This window comes from Branchiostoma belcheri, unplaced genomic scaffold (assembly GCF_001625305.1).
Source record: "Branchiostoma belcheri isolate BF01 breed outbred unplaced genomic scaffold, Haploidv18h27 scaffold11, whole genome shotgun sequence".
Lineage (NCBI taxonomy): Eukaryota > Metazoa > Chordata > Leptocardii > Amphioxiformes > Branchiostomatidae > Branchiostoma > Branchiostoma belcheri.
Genome location: NW_017802491.1, coordinates 220,145 through 247,168, shown reverse-complemented (window position 1 = coordinate 247,168; position 27,024 = coordinate 220,145). Strand labels below are relative to the sequence as shown.

At 37.4% G+C, this 27,024-nt stretch overlaps 1 protein-coding gene across 1 annotated transcript; it reads right to left on the bottom strand.

The window, feature by feature from the left end:
* Window positions 1-26,267, bottom strand: LOC109486101 (protein tweety homolog 1-A-like). Its single transcript, XM_019789789.1, is given in 18 exon segments — window positions 1-1,614; window positions 5,754-5,829; window positions 6,739-6,771; window positions 7,285-7,374; window positions 10,272-10,373; window positions 11,262-11,302; window positions 12,544-12,636; window positions 13,908-13,997; window positions 14,642-14,697; window positions 15,015-15,087; window positions 19,785-19,857; window positions 20,252-20,347; window positions 22,085-22,185; window positions 22,867-22,980; window positions 24,950-25,061; window positions 25,579-25,739; window positions 26,005-26,060; window positions 26,063-26,267. Coding segments are annotated over 18 exon segments (1,512 nt in total). The 5' UTR covers window positions 26,127-26,267; the 3' UTR covers window positions 1-1,533.
* Window positions 26,268-27,024: the final 757 nt, after the last annotated feature.

Below are 27,024 nucleotides of genomic sequence, written 5' to 3'. Positions count from 1 at the left end.
TCTTGTATATACAATTGATGAGTTTATTAACAAGACTTTCCTTGTGTCATCCTCAACAATAGCTACTAAATGCGGAGGGAAAAGATTCAGACTTATTAGGTAGTGTTTTATAAAAGTAAAAACTTAAGGATGCTGTGAAAGATCTTAGATATAAGGTATGATCATGACATAACCAGAATCAAAACACATATTTTGCAATATATTGATTAAAAGCCTTGCCCGCCTTACTGAAAATGTAGAAATGCAAAATGTAAGTATAAAATGGAAATATTTGATCAACATGCCACCTCCTTGGTCTAACCACTAATTGCCATTCTCTCTTTGGTTGAATTGTGATGAACAGCTACTCCTACAGCTGGATAAAATTCTGTGGACGAATTCTTGTGCACCAATCATTGTATGTATGATGAAATCATGATGTCCAAATATGATTTTTTCTCCATTTCATGGACTTCATATGCAACACATTGTGAACTACCCAGTACTTTCTAAGATTTTAGTTAATATGCAGTGTTATTATATATACTATTCTTTGGGAGGAAATGTATTATATGTTGTGACTATTATTCTTCATAAGTTATTGTACATCTATAAAATCTGATAAAATTTTCCTTGCCAAAGGAATACTCTCTATAAATATCAGTACATGTATACCAAAATTTTGTACATTTCTTCGTCTTTAGGCGCATACTGACATATGATTGCATACATACAAAACAGTATACACATTGAACAGATATGCTTGCAGCACAGATAATTTACAATGCAATCTCTATCACTTGAGATTATATCACACGAAGACATATTACCTGGGTAGGCATTTACACAGTTGCTACATAATTAACAGCAAGGCCATTTTGGTATAATTTCTTAACAGCCTGTTCTGTCATAGTCACAAAGTTCAAGGGTGGCAAACCCACATACACAACCTCTGCGCAGACTCAAGTGCACATAGTGTGGCAGATGTTTCTGAGCGTGCATGGGAATAACAACTTTGAAGCCACTCTTAAGTCACAAAAGGCAGCTAAAATGTCAAGGTTTTCATCGTGCAACGATAGACGAATTAACAACACCCATGCACAATTTCTCTTCAACAACTGTATGCTTCATGGGAGCAAATCTGAACATTTTTTTGCTTTATTTCAAAGAAATTTTATATCCTATGCCCTCAGCTCTATTCAGTTTAATGATGATTGCAACATTTTCACTGGACTGAAATGATGGACATACTGCTGTTACAGTAGTTTTAAAAGGCTCATGGCTACTTGTTATAATTCGTTACTGAGTACGAGTTCTGTTCATATGTGTGAAATGAAGAACAGTTCATTTTTCTTTCAAATTTTTCTCTTAACCTTTTCCCTGCTGCCTAACCATGTGACCAATATAAATTTGGTGATAAATGGCTACTTCATCAGGGAGAATGTTAAAAGAAAAAAAGGCAAAAATCAAATGAGAGTAAATACATCCAACAATCTGCAGCAGTAAAATGAAAACTATCGGTTTTCAAGATGGAGCCAAGTGTGGTCTGACGTTTCACCAGTGACGTTTTTCTACAGTTGGGTCCTGTTGGCTCCTTGGCACACTGGCCCCATGGTCTCTCACTGCATAGTTGTACTGAAGAAGAAAAATAAACTCATTGAAATGAAACTCACTTGCATAAGCGTAAGTTGTTTTCTTTCAGTGATACTAGCGTTTCCAATTTCTATTCCACCCACTCACAGATATGGATACAAAAGAGAGAATTATTCCTGGCGTGCATCAAAACAACTTCAGACCTGTGCCTCTCTCTTTCAAATACTAGAGATATTGGGTATTTAATTTCAAATTTTGCTTCTGTTTTGTCTGTGCATTGCTTTTGATATGATGTCTTTGGCCCCATACCTCGTTCCTTTCATGAGTCGAATGTTGGAAAATACTTTGATGCAATAAAGTAGTCACAATTGCATGGCGACATCCTTAGCCTAAGTGCCTACCGCAGAATGATTTGATTGCATATCCATCAGTTTTCCCCACACAACTCACTCTCACTCACTCACTCAGCTCCGCATGCCCCTCGAACAGGAGGCATTTATAGCGCCTCTGCATACAGTCACAACAAAGAAGCTAAATGGCAACAGTCAATGCTTACTTCAGCACAGACACAACAGACTACTGTAGTATCCTTAATCATGCTAATCAGTAAACCATCAACAAGCTGCCAGTGTTAAGTTATTACTAGCAACATTCACTACTCAAAACCTTCTCCACAACACTACATCTACTGTATTCATCTCTCTTTAATAGGAAACTAATAGGATATCACCCATAATTGCACACTTAGGATTGTGCCTTACTGCATGTGGCCTACTGGTCAGAAACTCTTGGGCTGGAACTGGTGTCTCTTCCAGTCACTGCATATGTATACTGAAAGATTGGGAAAAATTATATTCTTTGGGATCATAGCCATTTATGGCATTTATTTTTGATACAGACAGGCTTGAAAATGTAGTTTTCTTTTTCAGGATATTCTCTTGTGCAATAGCAAACATTTAGTGCAATATGTAGTATCAAGAGAGTCATAGAGTCATAGAGTCATCTACTACCAAGTTTACAATCTCACTGACTTCAGCACCAAGGACAAGGCCACTCTCATTAACTGTTTGTATTGGGAATTGTATGAACTTGGACCATGGGATGGCTGTACAATTGCAATTCCACCGGCACTGTGTTACATTCTACTCTACTTGAGGTAGATGATGATATGACTTGTGATACATGTATGAGTTTTAGACTTGTGATTCCAAACTTGAGAGGTAAGTGATCTCAAACCAGTTTAGCTCTGTTATTGTATGTTAAGAGTTAATCTTCCACCGGTCATGACAGAGAAGATAGATGTTATGTACAGTATTTAAAGGTCCATTGCACTGGGAAAATTCTCCTTGCTCTCTTCAACAAGTGCAATGAACTCCCGTCCGAAGGACTGCGACCTTTCCAGTGATGTGTATGTCAAGTGGGTGACAACAGTCAATGTATATTTACATTATGTAAGCATGCACGCAATGGTGTACTGCAGTCTGATACCTAATCCTATGTCTGTGTGCAAAAGCTTGGTCTCTAATTTTCCCACAGCATTTTGGAGTGACAGATTTGTTTCACATGGTGTCTTCCCTTGGATCTTTGTTCGAACTTTATGACATAGAAAGTGGGTTCAGTTTATGCAGAGCACATTTGGGTCATAATTATCACAGACCTCTGCAGTGCCCTCTCTAAATCTAGATGTACCTAGTGATTCAGTTTTCCACCCCCCCCCCAACAGACTACTTAAGCCATTTCCTACTGGAATTAACCACTTCACATCTGCACCACCAAATCCAGCAGCCTGCTTATGTATGCGTGCACACAGATGGTACTTAACACCCAGAAAAACAACTGGAAAGCACATGGCTGAGCATGCTTTCAGGCCGCCGGTTACGGTTTGAAGTATACGTTGGTAATGAATTCCCACCTAGACTAGATCTCAGGGCTATAGAGGTAGACGTCTGTTGCCTATTTCAGTTATCTGCCCGGTGCCAAGTGGGTAGAGTGTTCAGCTTGCATTCAGCAGGTCATGAATTTCATCCCCGGCCCAGTCATACCAAAGACTGATACATACTGCTTTCACTGCTTAGCACTCAGCAAAAGTGTATGGTAGTTAAATGCACACCACTACCAGTGGACTAGCCCCCTGCTGTAGTGATTGCACTACTGTGTGGCCCAAGGGGTATAGAAATAGAGATAGGCACTGTTCTATGCACCGTCTGGTGCAGGAAGGACTTTAACAAACTAACTAAATTAATTTCAGTTATCAGTTATTCTGTTTGAAGTAAAATCATCAGACGGGAAGCTAATAATTACAATTCAACTTCCTGTAATCAAATTTCATATGTATGTCACTGCAGCCAGGCTAGCTCTTTTGCTGGCTTTGCCAAAAGCCTTTGGCTACTTGCACATTTGCAGTATACTGGCTACAGCCAAACAAAAATTAAATAAATCAAGACAAGTTAGTGTACATGTATTTCCGAACTGAAGAGGCAAACTTCAGACAAAACTTCTACAGGCTCCAACCCTGCAGAAATAACAACTTAAAGGCAGCAATTATACCAATAACTACTGTTCAGTACAGATGTGGAGGTGGGCTATCTGATCCCATTAAGTAAGCACTTTTGATGTCCCCTGGCTAGACTTCAAACTCAAGATTTCAAAGACGTGCTTGAATGGTTGACCGGCATGTCACAGATGGTTCTGATTGACTATTGGACCATAAAACACTACTCACTTCACATGGTCATTATACAGGTAAATCTGAGATGTCATTGTGAATCAGAATGATATCAAATGCGATGCAAATAATGCAGTGCCTACAGCTGTTTTCTGTTTTCTTTTTGGTAAAGCATTTGACAAGAAAGAGGTGAAGCTGAAAATTTTAGCATGTTTTGTTGATAATTATCAGTGCAATGTGACTTCACCACAGCAGAGCATGCCAGGTCAACCCTACTCTTCTTGAGTAGTCTTCTATTTTTTTCTACGTGCAGAGGTTTGACACTTGAGGCGCCCCCATACAAATGCCCGGACAGAAACATCAGTGAAGTGGCCTAAAAGCCTTTCTAAGACTCGTGCCCATCGTCACCTTCTCAAGAAGCAAGGACACTTTGTGAACAAGCTGTGAACTACTCTGATTAGTCGCCCAACTGGAATACTGTGTACAGCTTTTAGCATAGTTTAGTAACTGACTCTGTGGCAATCATTCACAACAGCATGTGAAAAAAATCAATATCAAGCATACTCTGAGTTGTAAAACATCTTATGAGGCTTATAACATGCGGGAATACAGCAGTTTACAATGTTAATGTACAGGAGTATTTCTGGATGTCGGTTTCGCTTGGCGATGATTGTGTTGGGCATCAATCATCAAGCAAGCCGCTGACTGTAAGCCTCATCTGAAAGAATTATGCCTTACACTGCGCTCAAGAGAAGTTTTGTCTTCCGGATTACGGAAACAGAATTTGATCAATATGGCGAAGTAGTAGGGTCGTTTACCACTAATGCCATGACCGTGTTAGATGGATAGAAACTTTAAAATGTCAAAATTGACGTCACAAATAGACTCTCAAACCACTTCTCTCGCCGCTGTGTTACACCAAGGGGTTTTCATACCAGTCAATTCACATACTTACATGTGTACGAGTACATACACAAATGTCAACAGCATATCTTATTTTACAACCAAAGACCTGTGTATTCAGAATCACAATCAGTATATATAATTTCTGTTTTTTAGCTAGCTGCATGCAAAATAGGTCAGTCTCGTGGGAGATCTAATTATATTCATGCTTGGGTGGACGTCACTATCTTTTTTGACAGTTTTAGTTCTTCCAAATCGGTTGTGTAAGTAAGTAGTAAGTGTCACCTACTATATATAATATAATAATTGTGCCAATTACATCAGAGATTTTTGGGAAAAGGGTAGCCTTATATAATATAAAGGAATGCTTTGTTATTAGAAAAAATACCGAAACTTGTGATTAGCCCACTCGATTCTAACACTTTATCAAAGACTTGAGACATCCCTTAGTATTTGAATGATTATGATATAGATATGTTAGGTTTTATTCGACATTAGGTCTTATTCAACACACTTATTTTATTGTTGTTACTCTCTTTATGTAGTTTGCCATACAATGTACCATGTACAATTGTCGTGTAATAAAGTTCTTCTTCTATAATTCCATACTTACTGAAGGTGGTGGTGAACGGTTGTCCCTCAATAGAGGCTCTCTCTCACCCCGATCACGACCACGCAAGTAGTGATCCCTAAGTAACAACAGAGACGAATTATAGATATGCCGCAGCAGTTGTTTAAGTGAATTCGTAAGCATGACACTAGAATACACCACAATGTAGAGGTAAAAATCTACTTCATAGTGGAAACAACAGTTACAGTACTAATACATGACAGAGTGTATTATGTTCATAATAACCTCCAGTGCAGACTCTCTAGCAGGCATCATTTGCTTCAAGAAGCCTGGCTAGAGCATAGCGGTTTCCTTTTAGGGGAGAGCCGCACCTGCCTGCTTTCAAGCCTAAGTGGGAAGATACAGCTTCCCCCAGAAAAAGAATCTGCCGCACTCTGGCTGCGCTTGTGGAAACAAATGGTGTCTGCTATATATATAACAATGCGGTGCCTAATATCCCCAGTTTTGTGCTGAACAATGAGCCACAATTATATCCTGCCGAATAAATTGGTTTCAAATTAGATGTGGCATTAGATTTTGAATGACTTTAATCAATCTACATGTATGTTGAGCTGAATGATTTGCTAAACATCAGGCAATACCTGCTTCTCTCAAATCATGAATAACATGCTGCTGTCAGTCAGTTTCACAAGACTTAGACAATGACTTTGCTGCGCAGACAACAGATGGCTCAGTTCCAAGTTTTACAAATCAAATTTGAGTTTTAAAAATCAACATATATACAGAGATAGTTTGAGAGTCCAAGTATATGCTTCCCTTCTATATAACATGACACAGTGTATAATTCATATTAAGATGTTGTTCTGTAAGCTTGTGTCGCTGAAAAAAATTCATACACTAAAATGCAATGCGTTTTCTTGTTGGAAAAAGAATAAGACTGTTAACATACTGGGGTATTAGTGTCGAGCAAGCTCAAGCATTTTATAAGATAGGGACAGCAGAAAGGTGCTGAGTCTGAGAGACATACCATCGCTCTCTCTGCACAGGTGCCTGTAGTGTGCTGAAAAAAGTGATACATGTACATGTGTAGTTTCTGTCAACTGGAGACAGGTGGAGAGGGCAGAAGGTAATGAACAGGAATATGTAAGTTGATCAGAAATGTTATACACAAAATGGGATCACTTATAAGAACTTCAAGGTTTTTTATTCAACAACCAGTGGGATTTCACATCCAACATCTCAGACTGTCTGTTGCCTTCTTCAGGGCAACAATGACTGGTTCAGGACCAGCAGATGGTCACTGAAATGTCAGCTGTGAAAACCCACTGGTTATTGAACATATAGAACCTTCTTAATACACAGTCTCTTGCCAACCTGATGAAGTTATTCATGGAAGAGGTGACATCCTTATCTGTGAATGAACATTTTTTTTTCTCAAGAGTTGCTTGCATGTTGAAGATCATGCAAATTTGCAAAGAATAAGCTGTTTCAGCACAAACCTACACTAGCTTGTACCTTTGTTAGTGGTTTTACAGCACTATAATCATGCTTGTGAATCAATGCTAAAACTTACAGTGGTCCCTGGGAGGTTCCTCTTATGTCAGAGGTCATGCCGCTTGGGGGAAGGAAGGGATCCTCTTCATCAATCTCTATGTAATGTTTTCTGTAAGAAGATGCATTGGCAAATATTGTTTATGGTGACACAAAAAGGTCATATTATATTATATTATTATAATACTACAAGTGTTCCATGTTATTTTTTGTAGCTATTGTATCATGTAACATTATAGTGGCTCATAATTCTTTCCTTAGAATCTGGAACAAATTAACGAGACACCACAGGCTGAACCAATGAAACAGCCTGTTACATCATAGGTGTCAGGTTTAATGCTTTTACATGACATTGTACTTCTGTAATGTCACTATGACATTATGTTCCCTGACACCAATTTACCAAAACACCATAGGCTGAACCAATGAAACAGACTGTTACATCATAGGTGTCAGGTTAATGCTTTTACTTCAGAATCTGTAATGTCACTATGACATTATGTTCCTTGAAACCAATTTACCAAAACACCATAGGCTGGAGCAATGAATGGAACAGAAAATAGGATTCGGGTATAAGGCGCTTCAGTGCAATTGAAACAGCCTGTTACATCAGGTGTCAGGTTAATGCTTTTACTTCAGAGTAATGTCACTATGACATTATGTTCCTTGATCTTTAACGGCCCCGTCATATTTATTTGTTATTTGCCATCGTACAATTTTGACAGTCGTAGAATTTTCAAGCAGGCTGTCACAGAACCAGCTGCTGTCAGGGATCGAAGCAACCTTTTTCTATAACAAGACAGCTAAATTCTATAAGACACATGCATTACCATTTCAAAAATACCTTCAGTTTGCAACCGTGCAATGATCAGTCAAGCGTCAAATTGAAAGGTGCTACAATCCTACATGTAGCTATAGGATAGGAAATCCTGGCCCTCTGAAACACCATTTCATGCAATTTGAGGGGCAAATTTTGCCGGTAGGCTAAGCCTAGTTTCATGATACTAGTATCTCTTTCTATAATTACAATGCTGATTTTTGTCTCTCAAAAAGAGGACATATTGTGCAAAATTTTGTCTCCCATAAAGCGGCAAAATTCGGTCAAATGATGGATACTGGCTAGAACACTAAGAACGACAGATCAACTTTAAGTCCCTGTGAAGACTGAAGCCATTCAGCAGCATTATCACCAAGGGGTGACATTTTTCATGTACACATAAGCCATGACATAACATGTGTATTCTTGACATATGTTTCGTCACACACCACTTTCTGACATTTGACAAGACTTATGGGTAGCACATTCTATTCTGATTCTGTTAGTGCTTTGAGTTTTAGTTTGGGTTGCCAAAACATGGAGATTCCAAGAAAGGTTGTTGGTATAAGGGACGAGTGGTGGAGGTTTTAAATCAACAATCGGTTTTGATATAAAAAACTTTATACAAAGTATTGTCCATGACACATATAGGGAAATAGTTTCATATAGAATCCTTCCTTCTGATCCTATAAGTACTTAATAAGCCTTTAGTAGCCTTTAGTACTGTGAAGTAGCCATTTGAGCTCATGATAACACCTGTTACATTACATAAAAGTCCTGGATCTGGGTATATAGAAATTGATTTTCTAGATTCTACTAGATTCTAATTTCCTGCTCCAATACAAGAAATTTAATTTCATTCTGTTTGTATTAACCAAAAACTGCAGGTGGTACATGTTACAGGTATAGAAAACAAGCTGAATGACTGGTGCAATTACACAAAACTGTCAGGGGCAGATGATATAATTATTCACAAGAACTTCCTGTCTCTCGGACTGAGTCTGAGTCAATCATTATGCTTAATATGGTAATCAACATATCTATTCAAACTGATGGTCTTTGGAATGAATGTCCTATCTTTTGAAGTCCTATCTTTTGGCAGAATTCCATTTTTTCCATTTATTGTTAATCATGCAAATGACTACTACACAAGAAGCTGTTACGTGGTCTATAAGCTGCCTCTACAAAGGCCTTTGTTGTACTGGCAATTACCCATATACGTACATGTATATGCCAAATATCATAAAGACTCATTCGCAGCTTCTCAATTCATGCTGTCCACAAACAAATGTCCACCAACAAATGATACAAAAAACACAATTTTCTGAAGGTAATGAGAAATCTTGCAGGAATGCAGTAGGTTATAATGTGTAAACATCAAAACTCTCTATCCTGTTACATATTATTACATTAAATATACATTAAAGAAATGAGTGCATACCCTGGGAACAATTAACCTACAACATTCAAACTCTTTGAAATCTGTTTCCAACTCCCTTCGTTGTGTCTGTCTTTCAAGTTGTCATTGCAAAGCCTAACCTTCTATCTTCTGCTTCTTTTCAACCTTTAGGTTGATGGGATTGAAATTTAAAGACAGCAAATTATGTAGTGTTACAAGTCCACACATAGCACGTTGGCAGAATGTACTGTGCCTGCGCCAACCCACCATTTTTCAAGGTTTTTGGTTCTTGGATTTTTGGTCAATGCTGCATCAGAATTTTGCCTGTTGCAGACGATATTTTTACCGACATACATGTAACACTCGGAAACTGCATATGGGATGTTAACCTTCATTGCGCGAATACGACCTTATATGAGACGTTCTACATTTGTAAGTGCTATCCACAATACTTTAATCAATGAATCAGTCATAATGGTTTATTTTCAACCGAATTTGCAGCACCAGGCTGAATTTCGTCAATTGTAACATTCATTTAAAATCTTTATACTTCATTATAAAATCATTAATAGCACATTAATATGTAAAGAGCCTCTTACTTTTAAAACATAAGGTGCACAAGTACATGTACAATAATGAAACCCTTATGTGACATAAAAGGCAACATTTGTCAACAGTATGCTTATCATTGATGGTACTGCACTACGTGTACAATACATTACAGGTTTTGCGCAGGTGCAGTACGTTCTGCCAACGTGCTTCCACACATCAATGTATCAAAACAGGTTCTTACCTCCTGCCAAGACGTTGCCATGCCAACGATGCCAGTACCATGGATACGGTGAACAACAGTCCAACAGCCAATGAGGAAACTAGCATGTAGGCCACGCCCTCCCTGTGGACGCAAAATTAATCATTCTATGAAATAATTGACTAATCAATAATTATTAACATTTCAAACACTACTGGAGCAAACAGAAAGCAACACCTGCCATTAATTATGGTACTTAACGAGGTTAATATATAGGATATGTATGGACAAACCCCAGGCTGTATCACGTTGACATGTTTGCAGATCAATTACGACGTCGTTTACAGGATATTTACATCCAAGAATACCATACTTCTGTTCAAAACAATTCAAAACTTTCTGTCTATTCGATGTTAAAGACGAGGTACGGACAAGAAAATTACCTTTCTGAAATAAACAATTTTGAAGTTCGTAGATCGATTACAAAGATGAGAATTTCTTGCCATAAATTGAATATAGAATTAGGAAGATATAAAAAATCCCTCGCGACCAGAGGTTTTGTCCATTCTGTCCCAATGATATTGAAGACGAACAACATTTTATTTTGAATTGTACACTAAGTCTATATAACGATAAACGCACAAAGCTGTTCAACCTTCTCTCCGCCTGCTCAACAGAATTTGTTACATTTCATGCTATAGATAGATTTAAGTTCATCCTAGAAGGTAATAACCCTTACTGTGTACAAATAGGTAAATATATCAAAGAATGTTTAGACCTTAGAACAAGTAGTATTAGTTGACCCACCTATTGTTCTGTACGTAGGATATTTTCGTTGTACCCATGTATAATTGTCTGTATATCTACATGTCTTTGACCTTACAAAAGTCGCTGTACTTTTTGTTGTGTCAATAAAGTTCTATATTCAACTGTTATGTCAATCCTTAAGAAATATTAAGTCATATTGTATCTTGTATCCTTCCACAAATGTGGCAAATCTTCATCGAAAAAGGTGTATATACATGAACTTACAATGCATCATAGCAGACAGCATTCAAGGCATCAACATATTCCTGTAAGATGAGGGAAATATGTTTAATGTACTTTCAATGCATACTAAAAAGAAAGTGGTAAATGTGAAAATGTTATAAATAAATAGATAAATTGCACTAGCACACAGAATAAGATGCGCGTGGAGAAAAATTGTTTGTGTGCTATGTAGCTGTGTAAAAATATATCTTTCCAGGTGTTGCAAAAGTACACTTAAGTCATCCAATCCTTTTTTAGCATTTACAATAATTATATAACCTAACAGCTCTTAGGAGTCAAATTGGACCCAAAAGAAAATGGATTACAAAACCTCTTTGAATATGATTGTAATGAACAATAATTTTGTACATGAATGTGTTACAGTTTCAATGTGTACTAGTAATATTGAAAATGTTGTTTTGATTTGACATGCAAAGGAAAAAGACATCCTCCTAAAGCAGTGAGAGTCAAAAGTCAATGAACACTGTAAACAGCTTCCTGTCTTTGGAACGCAATCATTGCTAACAGCCTAAATATGAAGTGAGATTATAGCAAAGCATTGGCATGATTTGGCCAATACCACAGCTAGTTATTGCTAATGATGGAGGATAAGGGCACGGAAAGGGCAGGTCACTTGAGTTTGAGTGCAGTTATTACATGATTGTGTAATGTTTGGTAAGCCTTAAACAGTTCGTCCTGTCATTTATATTCTTAGGCCACACCAACTTGATAAATTGGACCTCAGGTTTGCCCACTTCATTTTCTTTTCTGATTTGCGAAAACAACAACAACAAAAAATCATTTTCTGTATGTTGAAGAAGGTCCTTGTGTTCCTAGTTAACCGGTATTACAGTTCATTGGACACACACACATAAGTGGACTAGCCCCCTGCTGTAGTGCTTGCGCATAATACAGCTGTGTGGCCAAGGTTAGAAGAACACACTGCACCTCAACAAAATCTGAAACGTACATGTGTGTACTTCTACAGAACGTTTTGTATTAAAGCTCCTGTTCCTTAGAATTACATGTAAGGATGACATCCCGTCTGTTGCAAGTTTTCAAATTAATGCTGTGTTGGGAAGGATATCATAAGCAATGGACAAACCTCTGATGCAACGTTCACCAAACAACCAACAGACCTACTGTAGACCTGACTGTGATTTTGCACAGGCGCAGTATGTCTGCCGACATGCCGGGCCATTTAGGGGCTTAGGAAGCAGCATGTGCTGCAATTGTCGTGCAATAAAGTTCTTCTGTCAACAAAGAAGTTGATAAAGATGCTCACCTCATGCATCTTTTGGCACTGAACCAAGACTACCAAATTGTCGAAGCTTGTCTCTGTGGCATTCAGCTTTCCTCCAATTTCTTTAATGATCTCCTGTAAGTGCGAAAAAACAAAATCCTCAACATCATTAGTCTATTTCTTGCCATAAGCAAATTATAGGTTGTTAAGAAAATGAACCATTCAGCATACTGCAAATTAGTCAGGAATATTTGGCAATTTTCCCTTTAATTTCTGGAATTCAAGCTTTTTATTTTTATCTACTGGTAAATTGTCACTTCATCGAAGTCAAAATTGTGGACTCTCATTTAACGAAGTTGAAAAGAGGTGTTCTCCTATTAGTAAATAAAATGTACATCCTGGTAAAACTGCTTATACTGAACAGTTTGTAAATTTTGTTGGCATTGTGACATTGTTTGGCAAAACCATATGCATACAAATCATTTTAAATGAGAGTGCAGTAATGTAATGAATTTTGAAAGAGCATTTTAGCATTACAATTTCACAACAATCATTCTAAAGGTGCAAATAGCTTAATAAACTATTCATTATTGTAAAAACATAATTTGCCAAGAAAGTGGCAAATTATATTGCTTGATTGTACACAAACAGTTGCAGGGTGATGACCTTCAAAAAGTGGACAATTTTATGTTGCTTGATTGTACAGAAATAGCTGCCATCACAGATGATTCCCTGTATATATTATCAACCATAATATTACGAAGAGTGTCGGGTTGTTATGACCTTGTTATGTGCAGATACTGCAGGGTAGGAGGTGATAACTGAAACATCTTAGTTTTGCCTAATATGTTTTGTACATGTATAAGAATTCTCCATAAACAAAACCTTACACTTCACTGTTAAGGTTATTCAAGTTTCTGTCATTATGGAAGGAGTTCAGAAGAACATGTTTATTTGTTGAATCGTTCAGGTACAGTTTCAGGTCCAGACTTGTACCTAAACCCATGTACCTGTACCTGTACATGTACCTAAAATTTGTTTAGGTACACAGCTGCACAACTGTCACAAACTGGACATTCTAACGGCTAGAACAAAAAGATACCAGAACTCTAGTATACCATCATAGTTATAATTATGATCAAGTTGCTCAACCAGCATGGACCTGGTATGAAGTCAGCACTCAGTCTGTAAATATATTGTACCAATCTGTCTTTTGTAACTTTGTCAGACATGAAATCTTAACTTGTTTGTATATATCTATAGCCACCTATATTATACAACTGAGTCCATTTTTACAATGACAATAGTTTACTTATTGCAACTGTTTAGTGTTATACACACTGCGAAAGCGAATAAAGTCATCTTGTACCTTGTATCAGCTAGCAGATACTATACTGTATACTGACCTTGGCTGCAGGCAGGTCTGTTGTTAGTCCATCCACCTCTCGCAGGAAGTCATTAGCCTGAGAGATTCTCTTTCTTCCTTGGGAGATGGTCTGGAGCATAACACATTGCATTAGGATAAGAAGCTTTCCATCTTAATCTGTTTAAAGGAGATTTAAGCGCTTCTTGAAAACACATGACAGAGGACTGGGAGACCTTCTGATCGAGACAAAAATGTGCAGTTTATGAATTATGAACATGAATATGTGTGTTGTATGTGTATGTGTATGAGTGTGTGTGTGTGTGAGAGTGAGTGTAAATTATATGAACAAGTGTTACATTAATTTGTTAGCTTACAAGATTTTTTGACAAGGAGAAATGATTTTAGTGCCTATACAAAAAAGTTGGACATTTAAGCCACAAAACATGGCACTAAACCACTGTACAGAACTTCCTGTGGTTAGGCCACACCAATTTAATTTGTTGGTTCTCAGATTTTGTCCGAAAAAATATAAAGCGACAGGGCGAAAAAAATAAAAACAGGTCTAGGTATCCAATTATACTTTGTAGCCCCAAATGCTACAAAAGGAGCCATTAAGTCAGCACAAAAGGCTGGGTTAATATTTAAACAATGAAGTTTAAACTTTTAATCAAACCACTGCATTGATAGATGACCGAAATTTTTTAGGGGAAATCGGAAAAAAATGAAGAAGCGAATCCGAGAACCAACAGATTAAATTATGTACAAAGAACCAACCTGTGAGAAGGGGTTGACTGATGCCGGGTAACAGTTGATATAATACTCCAGGACAGCTGGGTGAAGAAAAATACATTCAGATATGTCATAACAAATTGTATTTTGAACATGGAGGTCGAGAGTTCAAATCCCGGGCAATCTCACTCAACCGAATTGCATGAATTCCTGGAAAGGGTTATAGCCCAAGGTCCCATGTTAGAGGAGAGCAACAATTTTTAAACCATCACTGATGACAAATGCTGTGCATATGTTATGAGATCAGGCAAAAATGAAATACAAACAAAAACAAAGTATTATACGGTGACAATCCTCATCACAATTATGTAAGACTAAAAGAAGCAAATTGTGTAAAACAAGCTTAGGGATGTCAAACCTTTGGGAATAACATCCTCCTTCACTTGGTCTTTGATGTAAGTTGAGGGGCTGATGCAGAAATCTCCTGCTCCCTAAAAAATATACATTGATTTCAAAATCTAGTCAATTTTAGTGCATAGATGAACCAGCTGAAAAAGGTTAAGCAGCTGAACCAAGTACATGTAGGATCATAGGAAAGGGTTGAATCGAAACATACAGCTGTTAGTGGACTGTGGGATACAGCCTTTATATCGGTTGGTAGAGAATTCCTAAATATAATAACAGGTAGTTACGGATACAGAGGTCTACTATAATGTCAACCTTCAGACTTAAAAGTTCATAGTATCAGGTTTGACTGTATATAAATTGCTGTTGAGGAAACCAGACTCTAAAAGCTGTTTCTAATGTTCACACTTGCCCTTTCACTAGTTTTAGAGCCACAGGTGGTCAAAACACAACATAATTGCCCAGATATATATTCAGCTGTGACCTCTGTCCATGACACTGTGAATATCTTGTTCCTTGTATGGCTTGTACTGCAAAATTGCGGCAATGGTGAATTTAAAACACCCTAAAAAAACTCCCTTTCTCTCCCAACGCAGAATAAACCCACCACAATTTTTTTATTATTTACAGTAAATTGACATGACTACAATCGGAATGAGCCTGGTAACATACTGTAATTCCTGATTTTTTCACTGTACTTTTATGTTCACTGTTTTCACTGTCACTTCTGTACCGAGAATTCTTCATTACTGTTCAAAAATAATTCCTGGACTTTCTTTTTTCCTGCACCTGCATGTTGCTACTGTGAATACATAGTTCTGTGAACATGTCAATTTTTCTCAGACTGTGAAATTTTGCTAGCGTGAACATAAAGTGAATTACAGTATTCAGTCAGTGTATGACATTGGAGACCCCAGGGTCAACCTAATACAATAACAGGTAGTTACAGATACAGGGGTCTATAATGTTAACCTTCAGATTCATAGTATCAATGTACAGGATGTTCTAGCTGGTGAAATGCACTCAAGTCTGGGCTCTGAAGTGGAAGCACCTTCTTTAATACAGAGCTCTTTTCAAATTCACATTTATCTGCCACCACTTTGAAAAACTATTCATGTGTGCTGAGAGATCTCTTAATAATATTTATTTATTTGTACTAATTCTCCATAATTATGGCATTGTGGAACAGGTGTTCATGTCACACCATACAATGTACATACAATCCTAAAACATTACATAACATTACATTATATTACAATACAATTACAATTTGTACTGGAGATTTGTTTAGATGCATGGTTGTGGATATATCTAACAGTCACTGTGGTAGGAATATGTTTTATACTAATATTAAGTAGACACTAATGAAAGTTTTTGATTGAATTAAACAGATACCGAAGCCATGATACAAATGCCATCTTTACTTCTTTCATCCATAAAAAATTACTTCTTTCATCCATAAAAGAACCATTGAACAATATATCCCTTGGTAGAATTTAAGGTTAACCTACGTAAGCATTGGGAATGCACATACATGTAGGACTTTCAACACTTCACACAGGACGTTCAGCCTTTTGAAGTGTCATCAAAACGATCTATCCTTTTTACACATAAAAAAGGACCATCAAACTACAAAAAAAGGCTTTGTAAAGCAAATGTTAAGTTGCCTCAGCAACCTGAATACTTTAATTCTACCGGAAATTGTTAGGCCGAAAGCATCAAAATGGTTTCGTACATTCATACAAGAACCACACTTTCAAAGAAATGTCCTGCAGTGTCATTAATATCAAGCTGGGTGGGAACAAGGTTTTCAAAGGACTAGTTTAACACAATGTTTGTAATTGTCTAGTACTAGCTAGTAGATAACATTTCTACCCTTAAATGAACTGTTATGAAAGCATACATAGTATGATGCAAAACTTAATTCCAACACAAACGGTACACATTGTCAAAACTTTCGCGGGTTTACATTTGGAAGTGATTGGTCTGCATACATTATCCTGATGATGGTAACAGTGGTTGTTGAAAATGTCATCCTTGTGTACCCTTTGTGTTGGAATAAAGTTTAACAGCATACTCTATATATGTTACGAAAACAATGTTATGTAAGCAACCTTATGTAGATAGAGAGGTCAAATAGTCCTATATAATACATGTCCTTGAGTTCAATTTTACATTAGGGCATCCCAAATACAGTCTGTACTTCTTTTAATGTTTACCAAAGGAAAACATATTGTTTTTGCTCAGTTTCTTCCCCTTCTTCTTCTCCAAACAGTGACCTCTAACCTGACCAATGACATGATTCGTTGATGTCTACATTGTATAACCATGGTGACTGGTGTTGGGTTACATAATGTTGCAATTTCATGGTCTGCTCTGCTCCTGTCACCATATACTAGTAGTACATGTATGTGAATGTGTTTGAGTAAGAATTAACAGAGCAGACCATATCCAAAGTTAAACATTATGCATTTGCTTTGCAAATGTTACTTCTCTAGTTGTTTCCTGTAATTCAACAATTATGTCTAATTATGTAACCTGTAATTTGAAAAATCTTTCTAAAAATACCATCCTACCATTAACCAGACTTCCTGTTGTAAGGGAAAAACCAGAAGGAATCTTAGAGATGGGTATAAAAATGCATGAAAACTTGAAAGGATCTCTAATCTAACAAAAAAACACATTTGGGAGTGAACAGTCATCGAATTGAAAGTACATGTACACTGGCTGTAGGCAACATGAACCATCATTGATTCTATTCACACAGACAAAATGGAACTGCCCTGAGATACATCCACGCCAACAAACATCAAAGCACCTCTTTAAATTGGACCTTCAGGACTTCTTCAGTGTAATTATACCAACCAGATAGGTTCTGATTTTCAAGCTATAATTCCCCTCAGGAAACATCCCACAACAAGGGACACTTAGAAGTGGCTTGAAAACAACTGAAAGATTCAACGGTTAGAGCAAGGACAGGTCTGACAGGTAAAGAGAAAAAGTTCTTACTTACATTAGATGAACCAATTATCTTCTGAGCTATAATTTGCAAAAAAATGCAGCAATTCATTTTAGTAATACCCAACTATATTACAATATTATAAGGGGTCCAGATGATCTTGTTGATGTAAGTAGCAATATTTTTGAGTGTTATTGAGTTTCTTTTTAAAGCCTAATCATTACAAGGTGGGGTCATGTAGTGTAGGGATAGAGTGTTTGGCTCAGGACCAAGAGGTCCCTGGTTCTAATCCTTCCCATGTCACTGATCTTGTGCTATTGGGAAAGGCACTTTACACAACTTTCCTCACTTCACTCAGGTGGAAGTGAGTAACTAGCTTCAGATAGGGACATCCCTCGGATAGGACCTTATTTGAGGTCCCGTATTTTGGGAGAGCCAAACCCCATGCATGTTAAAGAACCTTATCTGGGGACCTTCCCGGTGTGAGTGGTTCAAACCTTACAGTCCAGCTGCAGTCTTACACAGCTTGTACATGTACAAAACTGGTGTGTTACACCTAAAGGCAGTTTACCGGTTATGCAAAACAAACAAAAACAAGAATGGTACATATATGATGGTGACGTTACAGCATATTACAATTTAACAGAAAGGGCTTGTTAGTGTTTAAAATGTTTAATTAAACAAGTATATTTTGGTACTAGGAACATGTCTTAATGATATCATCTAGGGAGACGCATTTCACATTGTGATTTCTTGAATACTAGTCGTGTTGGAAGACATTGATCTAACATCTACATGTTTACCACTACAGGTAATCATGGGACTTTGGCAAGGTGAAGGTGATCCCACTAAAGGTTTCATTATCATCATCATCACGACATCGTGTCTAATCTTGTCAAGATGATATCAGACAAAAGGGAGCTTGCGGTGTGGTTATGTTCCATGTGATATCTGTCAAATTCACAATGCTGTTTTTTAATGGGCAATGAATCAAAATAGTTTCCCTAGCTAATTGGCTCGTCAGGTCTAAATAGCTTGAAAAGATGAAAATCTTACAGATTTACATATACACAAGAAACAGCTGTCACTTGGGAGCTACATGTACCCCTATTAAAAATTGTGTACTACAGTGTATCATTGTGTATTACATGTAAGTAGAAGGCCAAGGCCTAAGAGTTTTCGTTGCAATGTGTATGCGTTGAACTGCAAAAGTTGGTGCTGGAAAGTTGAACGAACCGGCAAAGCACTCGAGTTCTTAACCCTTGTCCTGCTGGCGTTCCTGGCACAATATTTTTCAATATTTTCATGTCTTGATTAGATAAAAAAAAAAACAAGATTTTTTTGCCCTGCAGTGGCATAGTTACTTCCGCATTCGTTGCGTTTCTCTGCGGTGTAATCCGTTGCACGAGAAATACCCCCAAATTGTACCTATGCAGGGTGCTATATAGATGGTACTGAATGTGCCGCACAACATATGTTGCGCACAGCAGGACAAGGGTTTTTAATAAGCAAAACATTTGAAAGTAGGACAAACTCAGCCCAAAAGGGAGACAGAAAACAATTTAGCTGGCTCCAAGGTGGGCCTTCCCAGTTGGGCATACGACCACCACTGTCCCTTTCTCAACAAGAATTCCACAGCCTACCACCCGTGGTAGCAAGCATCTCCAATTTCCAACACTATCAAGACTTTAGTACAATGTACGTATGTATATATGGCCCCCAGCAAGATCCAAAATGTCATTGCTTTTATTACTAATGAGCTGTCCTGAACAGCCAACACTGTTAATTTAATAAAATTAGTTTACGAGTGAAAAAAAAACTTACCACACCAGCGGCTAAGTACACTGCCCCACCACCGAAACAGACAAACAGACACAGGAAGGCTAGACAGGTCATGCTGAAAATGAAGATAAACAAGCAAGGTCAATATCTTTTAGTTTGTTATCTAATAGCTTTAAATAATAATTCCTGAAAAAGTCTTAGAGTGTCATTAGTTCATGTGAATACGACCATTATAGTGAATCATGCATTGATGAAGATTTGACATCCAGGCCAGCTACTACATGTAGGTAATGAGATATCATTAGATAACAGTTACTTGAACTTTGAAGTCAAACTCAAAATCTATCTAGAAAATTACAACCGTTACCTTCAAGTTGGTTTTATTTCAAAAAATAATAATGAATTATGGTGTGTGGATCCATTGGGCAAAGTCTTTGATTACAAATATAGAGATTCATGGAGCTGTATTCAACTGTCTTTTTATTATTCTAGAAAGGATGTGTACTTACAAAATGAGAAGACATCTGGAGCCCCGCCCAACTCCACACAGTGCCACAAGTCCAATTATAATCTCTAACACCAGGAGGAGGACTGTCCCCAAGAACCTATATATGGTACATGGAGAACACAAGACAAGAACATTCAGTCTTAAAACCAAGTGGAAAACACAGTGCCATACTACACAAAAAAACATGTTGGCCAAATGAAATTGCATGTCAAAATTCTTGAAATGTGAGTCAGACATCTTTACTGGTCCCATATTTCCTCATACACACACAAATAACATACAAATATCACAGCTAATATTCTAAGGAAACATCATTCATTAAACCTTACAATTTGCCTTTCCATCAAATTTAAAACTGTTATGACTACTGTTCCCACTAAAATACAGATTCTGTTTTAGATGACAGTGTTATCTTGACATATGGATCACCCTGACAACACTGTGTGAACATTCTAGCAATCTACAGCTGGAATATTGCTAATTAAAAGAAACATTAGCTAACAAGATGAAAACACCTCTTCAAATTGGACCCTGAGGCTTTCCTCGGTATAATTATGCCAATCAAAATTCAAAGAGGACCTTGTTTTTAAGCTCTGACTCCCCCCCCCCTTTACATTGTGCTGTAAGATTCTACAATGATAATGGGTGATAATGACATTGACCCACGGCTGCACTGTTTTAGTTTGATTTGAATGTTGATTGTATATACCGTAGTGTGTTTTGTTCACTTGTCTTGATTTTTAATCAACTGTTTGTAAAAATTGAAGCATATTTCAGGGGTGCGTTAGCCAATCCCTGCTAATCTGTATGATTTTGTCAAACTGAATAAATTGAGAAGGGAAAATCTCACAATATCTAGATCTGGGGACACTTTATTGATCTCAGTGAGTGGCCCTAAAACAAGTTACACCCCGTTCATACCAGACTTCTCTGTTGTTTTACATTTTCAATCATGTCGTCAATCATGTTCTAAGACCATGGCATGCACGCCAGCTATATATGTACACATGTCACAGCATGAGGAAACATTGTTCATTAAAGGTATTCACTGCAATTTCAGGGAGCCAAATAAGAAAAAAAAAACATTCTAGATGAGGAAATCTGCCCTTTTTTAACATTCTCGTCATCATTTCATGCTTCAAGCATTTAAAAAACATAAAAAAATTTAGCCACGTGAGTTCTTTTATTTTTGGTACATGTAACGCGTTACCACCAATAAATAGCTTGATTTGCCTGATATCTCTTATTACATGTACACTGTACATGAAAAAAAAATAATCTGAACAATGACTTTGAAAGTCTAGTTTTACTGCCCTGAAATTGCTTTGGATGTCCTAATAATGAAAAATATAAACCTTCCATTGCCTGTTAAACAAAACTGCCCACAAAATTACAGATTGGCACAGACAGTATGATCTTGACATTGGATCACACTGAGAACAGCGAGTGAAGGCTGTGTCAACCTGCAATTTCGCTAACATAGATCTAAACAGACAACACCTAGTAATATCTTTTAATACCACAAATCAACTGTTACCAAATTATGCACCAATGGCCTGTATCAGCACTGACTAAGACCAGTACATGTCTTGTATAATTAGGGCAATTTTGGCAAGTAAATTTGCTGAGCATGTGGTGAATTTCGTACGAGAATATTTTTAGTACATGTATTTTGTTTCTACACTGTTGAATATATCTATCCAAGCCTAATATGAATTCATAACAAGCAATTTAAAGATTGCAATAAGAAGAAAATTTACATCCTTTGGCATCTTCTATCAACATCTAAAAACAGTCCATATTACAGAAATGATGATATTAATAGAAAGTGTACCTGTAGTATTCATAGAACCTGGTGTCGTCTGCTATCAACTGCAAATTCACACCTTCCTTATCAAAGGGAATAGTCGCCAGCTCTTTGATGAGGTTATCAACCTAAAATGGACACAAAATCTTAGTTCATGTTTGTAAAGGTCATCCTGTAGCTGTATCATTAGTTCATTTACAGTTAATCTAATTACCTTTGGCAAGAATTTTATGTTTTCCAGGCTCTTGAAGGGTGTTTGAATGTGGACAACATATGAATGTGGACAACATAATATATAATATAATTGAGAAACAATTCAAGCTGGCAGCTTTTTGCAGCACTGCAGCAGAACTGTTTTTTATACCTCTCATACATACATGCAAAGGAGAAAAATTGGGGCATACTTTCCATAGTTAACAAGAATAGTTGGAGAATGGTAAATGTTTGAGATTGTGGAACAAATTGTTTTGAGACCATTACATGCTTGCAGTACAAACTATTTCTGCTAGATGGCACTGTTCAATAGTCATGTAGATGGAATTGACCAGAGTTTCATAATTTATGTACAAAGTACAACATCATGCTGTTGACAGTGCATTACTTCACTTAAATTTTCACTGAATGGGCAATCCAGACACCAAGTTCCCTATTCAAGCATTTGATTACATGTCATCTATCGAATGTTCACAACGTTATACTTGACTAGCAGTAAACAGAACAGTTACTACAGTTTAACATAACAGCGACAATACAAGATCAATGTTAACAAATGGATAGTTCTACGGTGACAGCTGAGATCATGGACTGACCTCTGCAATGGTGTCATCGATAATTTTCCCAGCACCAGGGATGTTGGTCACCAGATCTCTGAGTCGAACCAGTGGTTCCGATACTTCCGAAAGATCATTGTTCATTCCATTGACCTGATCAAATACAAGAAAAACAAAATAGTTTTAGTATAATATAATAAACCCTTTTCTCAAAACTAGTAAACCCTTTTTTTTGTGTTATTTGTAACCATATAAAGTTGATACGCAAAAAAACAGTCACTCAAGCAACTGGAGTAACTGTTTTTGGTGTACCTTATTACCTGGATGTCTAACCTTCACAGATGCATAATGTTGACAGTTAATACAATTGGTGTTCTATTTCAATTCATTTGTTTTCTTTTTCAATTCATTTGTTCTTTTACACAGAGTGGTTGCTAAAATAGTATAAATCGAACAACACAAATTGATTTTTACATAGTGTCAGTCCACCCAACTTGGTCGATTGTTTCGAGGTTAGGCCATTGTTGTAGATTGCTAACCTTTGGTCAGTGTGACTACATAATGGGACATCTGTACATATCACATGCCTCTTTCACAAACATTCAGACATAATAGTATGTAACGCAAGGTTACCAGTTTACGTGCAGGACCAGTTTACGGTCAGTTAGTGACACGGCCACGCTTCGAGGTGTACCAGCCAAAAATCAACGGTCGTGAGCAACAAAGAATAACATGAATATGATCCTTATATGTGTCTTTTATTTATTCACTGGATGGGAATAAGTTTGCATTCAGCGACACAGCAGAGTATCTTCCGATATGACGGGACAGCAAGGTAACATGGCCTTGGACGCATGTTGTGTTTTTCACATAATACAATACTCAACATTTCGTCGATTTTTTAAAATCCCAAGAATGCTAGGAAATTGTAACGATAGCTGGCATCAAACCTGGCTTTCTTATTTCAATCATCCATGGTGTTGTGAGGTATGAAACTTTCAAACACCTTGAAATAAACAAGCAAAAGTACAGTGGCAGTTCTCGCCGACTAGCGTTTTTTCGAACGCCATTTTGATCATCATCATCGTTGCATCAGGTGACGTCACGGTTTTAAACTGCAGAAAGGTACGTAAAAGTCGCACTGTATGTGGCGCTGTTGCACATTAATTTATGCAAAAATGTCAAAATGGCTTCCTGCGTCCGTAGCAAAAAGTTTGCTCGGGTTTTCACGACGTTCCGTTGTGTCTGGAGGGGCATAGACGCTTGTTATCTATTGCAACGGTTTAATGGAACATCTTGGGCCATTATGTCACGTTCTACTAAGGGAAAAATGCAGGTCCAGCCTCATTTAGCACCACAGCGCTACTGCATGCGACAGTGGGCTACACACTGACATTTTACCGTGGTTTGTTGTTGACCACTTCGGTATTTTTTTTGCAGAAAGTGTTTGTTTATGTGCGCTTATACGTAGAGCATACAAGGACAAAGGTCCAAGTGACCGTTAATTGGTCACCCTAGAGCAATTCTCCACTGTTAACTACTAAATAAATAAAAGCTGGCACGGCACAAAAAACGCAGGGAAGAAATGACACGGCACACACTTTTATAACCGACGAACTACTGTTTCTCCACAAGGGTTAAATATTTAGTTCTGCCCATGCGTTTTCACAAAAAATGGAATTTTCCATAATTCGACCGTAAACTGGTAACCTTGCGTTACCATGGGCGATTATCAACTGTTTGTCCCATCGATATTTAATACTAATGGTTATACCTGCTATATATATAGATACTAATATGAGGTAGATATATTAATTCTAATGTTAATATCAAAATCATTGCTGTTGAATAATGGAAAACAGTGCAATAGCCATATGAGTACATGTATACTAGTATAGTGTTTGCCTTATTTATTTCCCAGTACATTTGCTTTGGTAGGTGGTACATACTGCTTTCTCTGCTGAGCACTTTGGGTAAGATTTGGGAAAGAGTGGTAGTATAGTTAGTGATTGCACAACTGTGTGGCCCAAGGGCTATAATAGAGAAGAGAGATGGGCACTACCCTATATATAACAGACTTTTAATGGTCAAATTTGATGTGATTGAACTTTTAAGTCCTGACCTGGGTTTCCACCCCCATGATGGTCTGGTTGACATTTTCTACAGCAGTAGCGAAGTCCTGGACTCCCTGGTCTGCCTCCACGTTGCCATAGATACCGATGGCCACACCCGTCCTGAAATGGCACCAGTCCTGTTATAAGTATCATTTTAAAAACATCTGGTACATTATTTTCTCAGCAATTATCCACAATAATATATAAACAAACATACAATCAAAAGATATTAAAAAAGACTTTATCCAAATATAACATTATAAATATATAATATATTTAAGTTACAAAATCATTACCTATTACATCAATTTCATAATTCTAGTAGTACTTTATACTTGATTTGATAATGCATAACATTGTAATATGAGTAACAGGTCTTAGTATGCTTGTGCCTTATGACAGTTTGTGGACAACGCATAAAATGTAGAATTTCTACAATTGTAAGATTTCAAATTAACACAGAAACTCATAAAAACGTTTCTGTTACATGTACTTTCATAATCATATCTCTAATTGTCTATTTTCTAGTATGCATTATTTCCATAATGTTATATACGGCTGTTTGTAGTGAATTTGAAATAACATACAATGCATCATTATGAAATTTAATTTTGAAAAAATTAAGACAGCTACTCACAGGGCAATAAGCGACAGGATCCCGATAGTCCACCTGAGACAGTATGCCGGATGTTTCCGTGCCGTGCCGTGTGAACAGCATCTCGCACAGAAGTACACCAGGAAGAAAAACAACGTCAGCGTCAACCAGGCCACGGGAACAGCCGCCCAGAACCCCAGGGACTGTGGAGAGAGAAACAGTTTACCTTCTAGTGGGGATCCGGTCTTTTATCAGGTGTATCATATGGTACAAATTTTCCAGTTTCGATTTTTGTTATCGAGTAAGTTACATAATCTACACGCGCCGTTACACGTGAAGATATACCGAGAAAAACAACAGAGAAAAGGTAAAACATGGATCGAAATGTCTAACATTAAAGGATGGACAAAGTTCTATCAAAGAATATCTCATAAAAGGAGTTAACTGATCGAGTTATCGGACTTTTACCTCTTGGTAGTCGGAGTCGTCCGGCGAAAAAGTGTTGTTGATCCGGAGAAACTGGGATTGTAGTGCGGAAAACTATTGAACCATTTCGCCAAAGTGGGCACTGTGTAGTTCCTGGTCACCATATTTGCCTCTTTGAACAGGCCAAACTACCGAGAGATGTCAATATTCCCGTTTTGCGTCAAACTTAAGGAAAGTTTGGGAAGAGAAGTGAAACTTTGTCGCTCAAAGCGCCATGTTTGATCACCGGGGACGTCATATGACGAGTCACGTGACCATTACTAATCGGGCCACTTTACTTTTCATAGGCGCGCTAGCTTTTATTTATATCATGCAAAAATTAAGGTAAACACGGAATTGAACATTCAGAATTTATGACCATTTATCAATTCAATAGATGCAATAATTTATAAGTAGCAAGAAGTTTGTATCTTTACACCTTTATCTATTCAGGAGAATATAAAAATGTCTTATACACCCCTATAGAGATGGTGGTACTGCCCTTGTACGAAGGCGGAAGTAACCTGGAGCTGGAGGAGTAACTGAACTTGGTGCCAAAGTTCAAAGCAAATTTTCTCTCGCTCCGAAAGTACAACAGCGCAAGTGTGTCATCAGATGCCGTGTTCCGCTCTTCTTCCGACTTGAAGGGGTCTGCTAAAATCCAGGTAAATGCCAAGTTGTGTATAACTAAATGCTACATTGTACCCAAGGACCTGCAAAAAATGCAATTTCTGGGCTGAAAAACAACAAGTGTGGTGTTGAAAACACCTTGGCGACGCAGAGTGTTATAGGGTAGGAAGATGTTGTGCATTGTTGTTGAGTGACATTTTGACTGGTACTGTTTTCCCTTTCCAAAATCATATCCAGTTGCTTGAATAATTCCTTTCTGGCGTACACTTACTATTCCTTGTGATATCAGACTATCCTCGTGTTTCCCCCACAATATAAGGTCATTCAAAATCAACACTTCATCAATTATTTGGGTCCATCAAGTTAACTTCCAGTCGACCCTCCAACATAAAA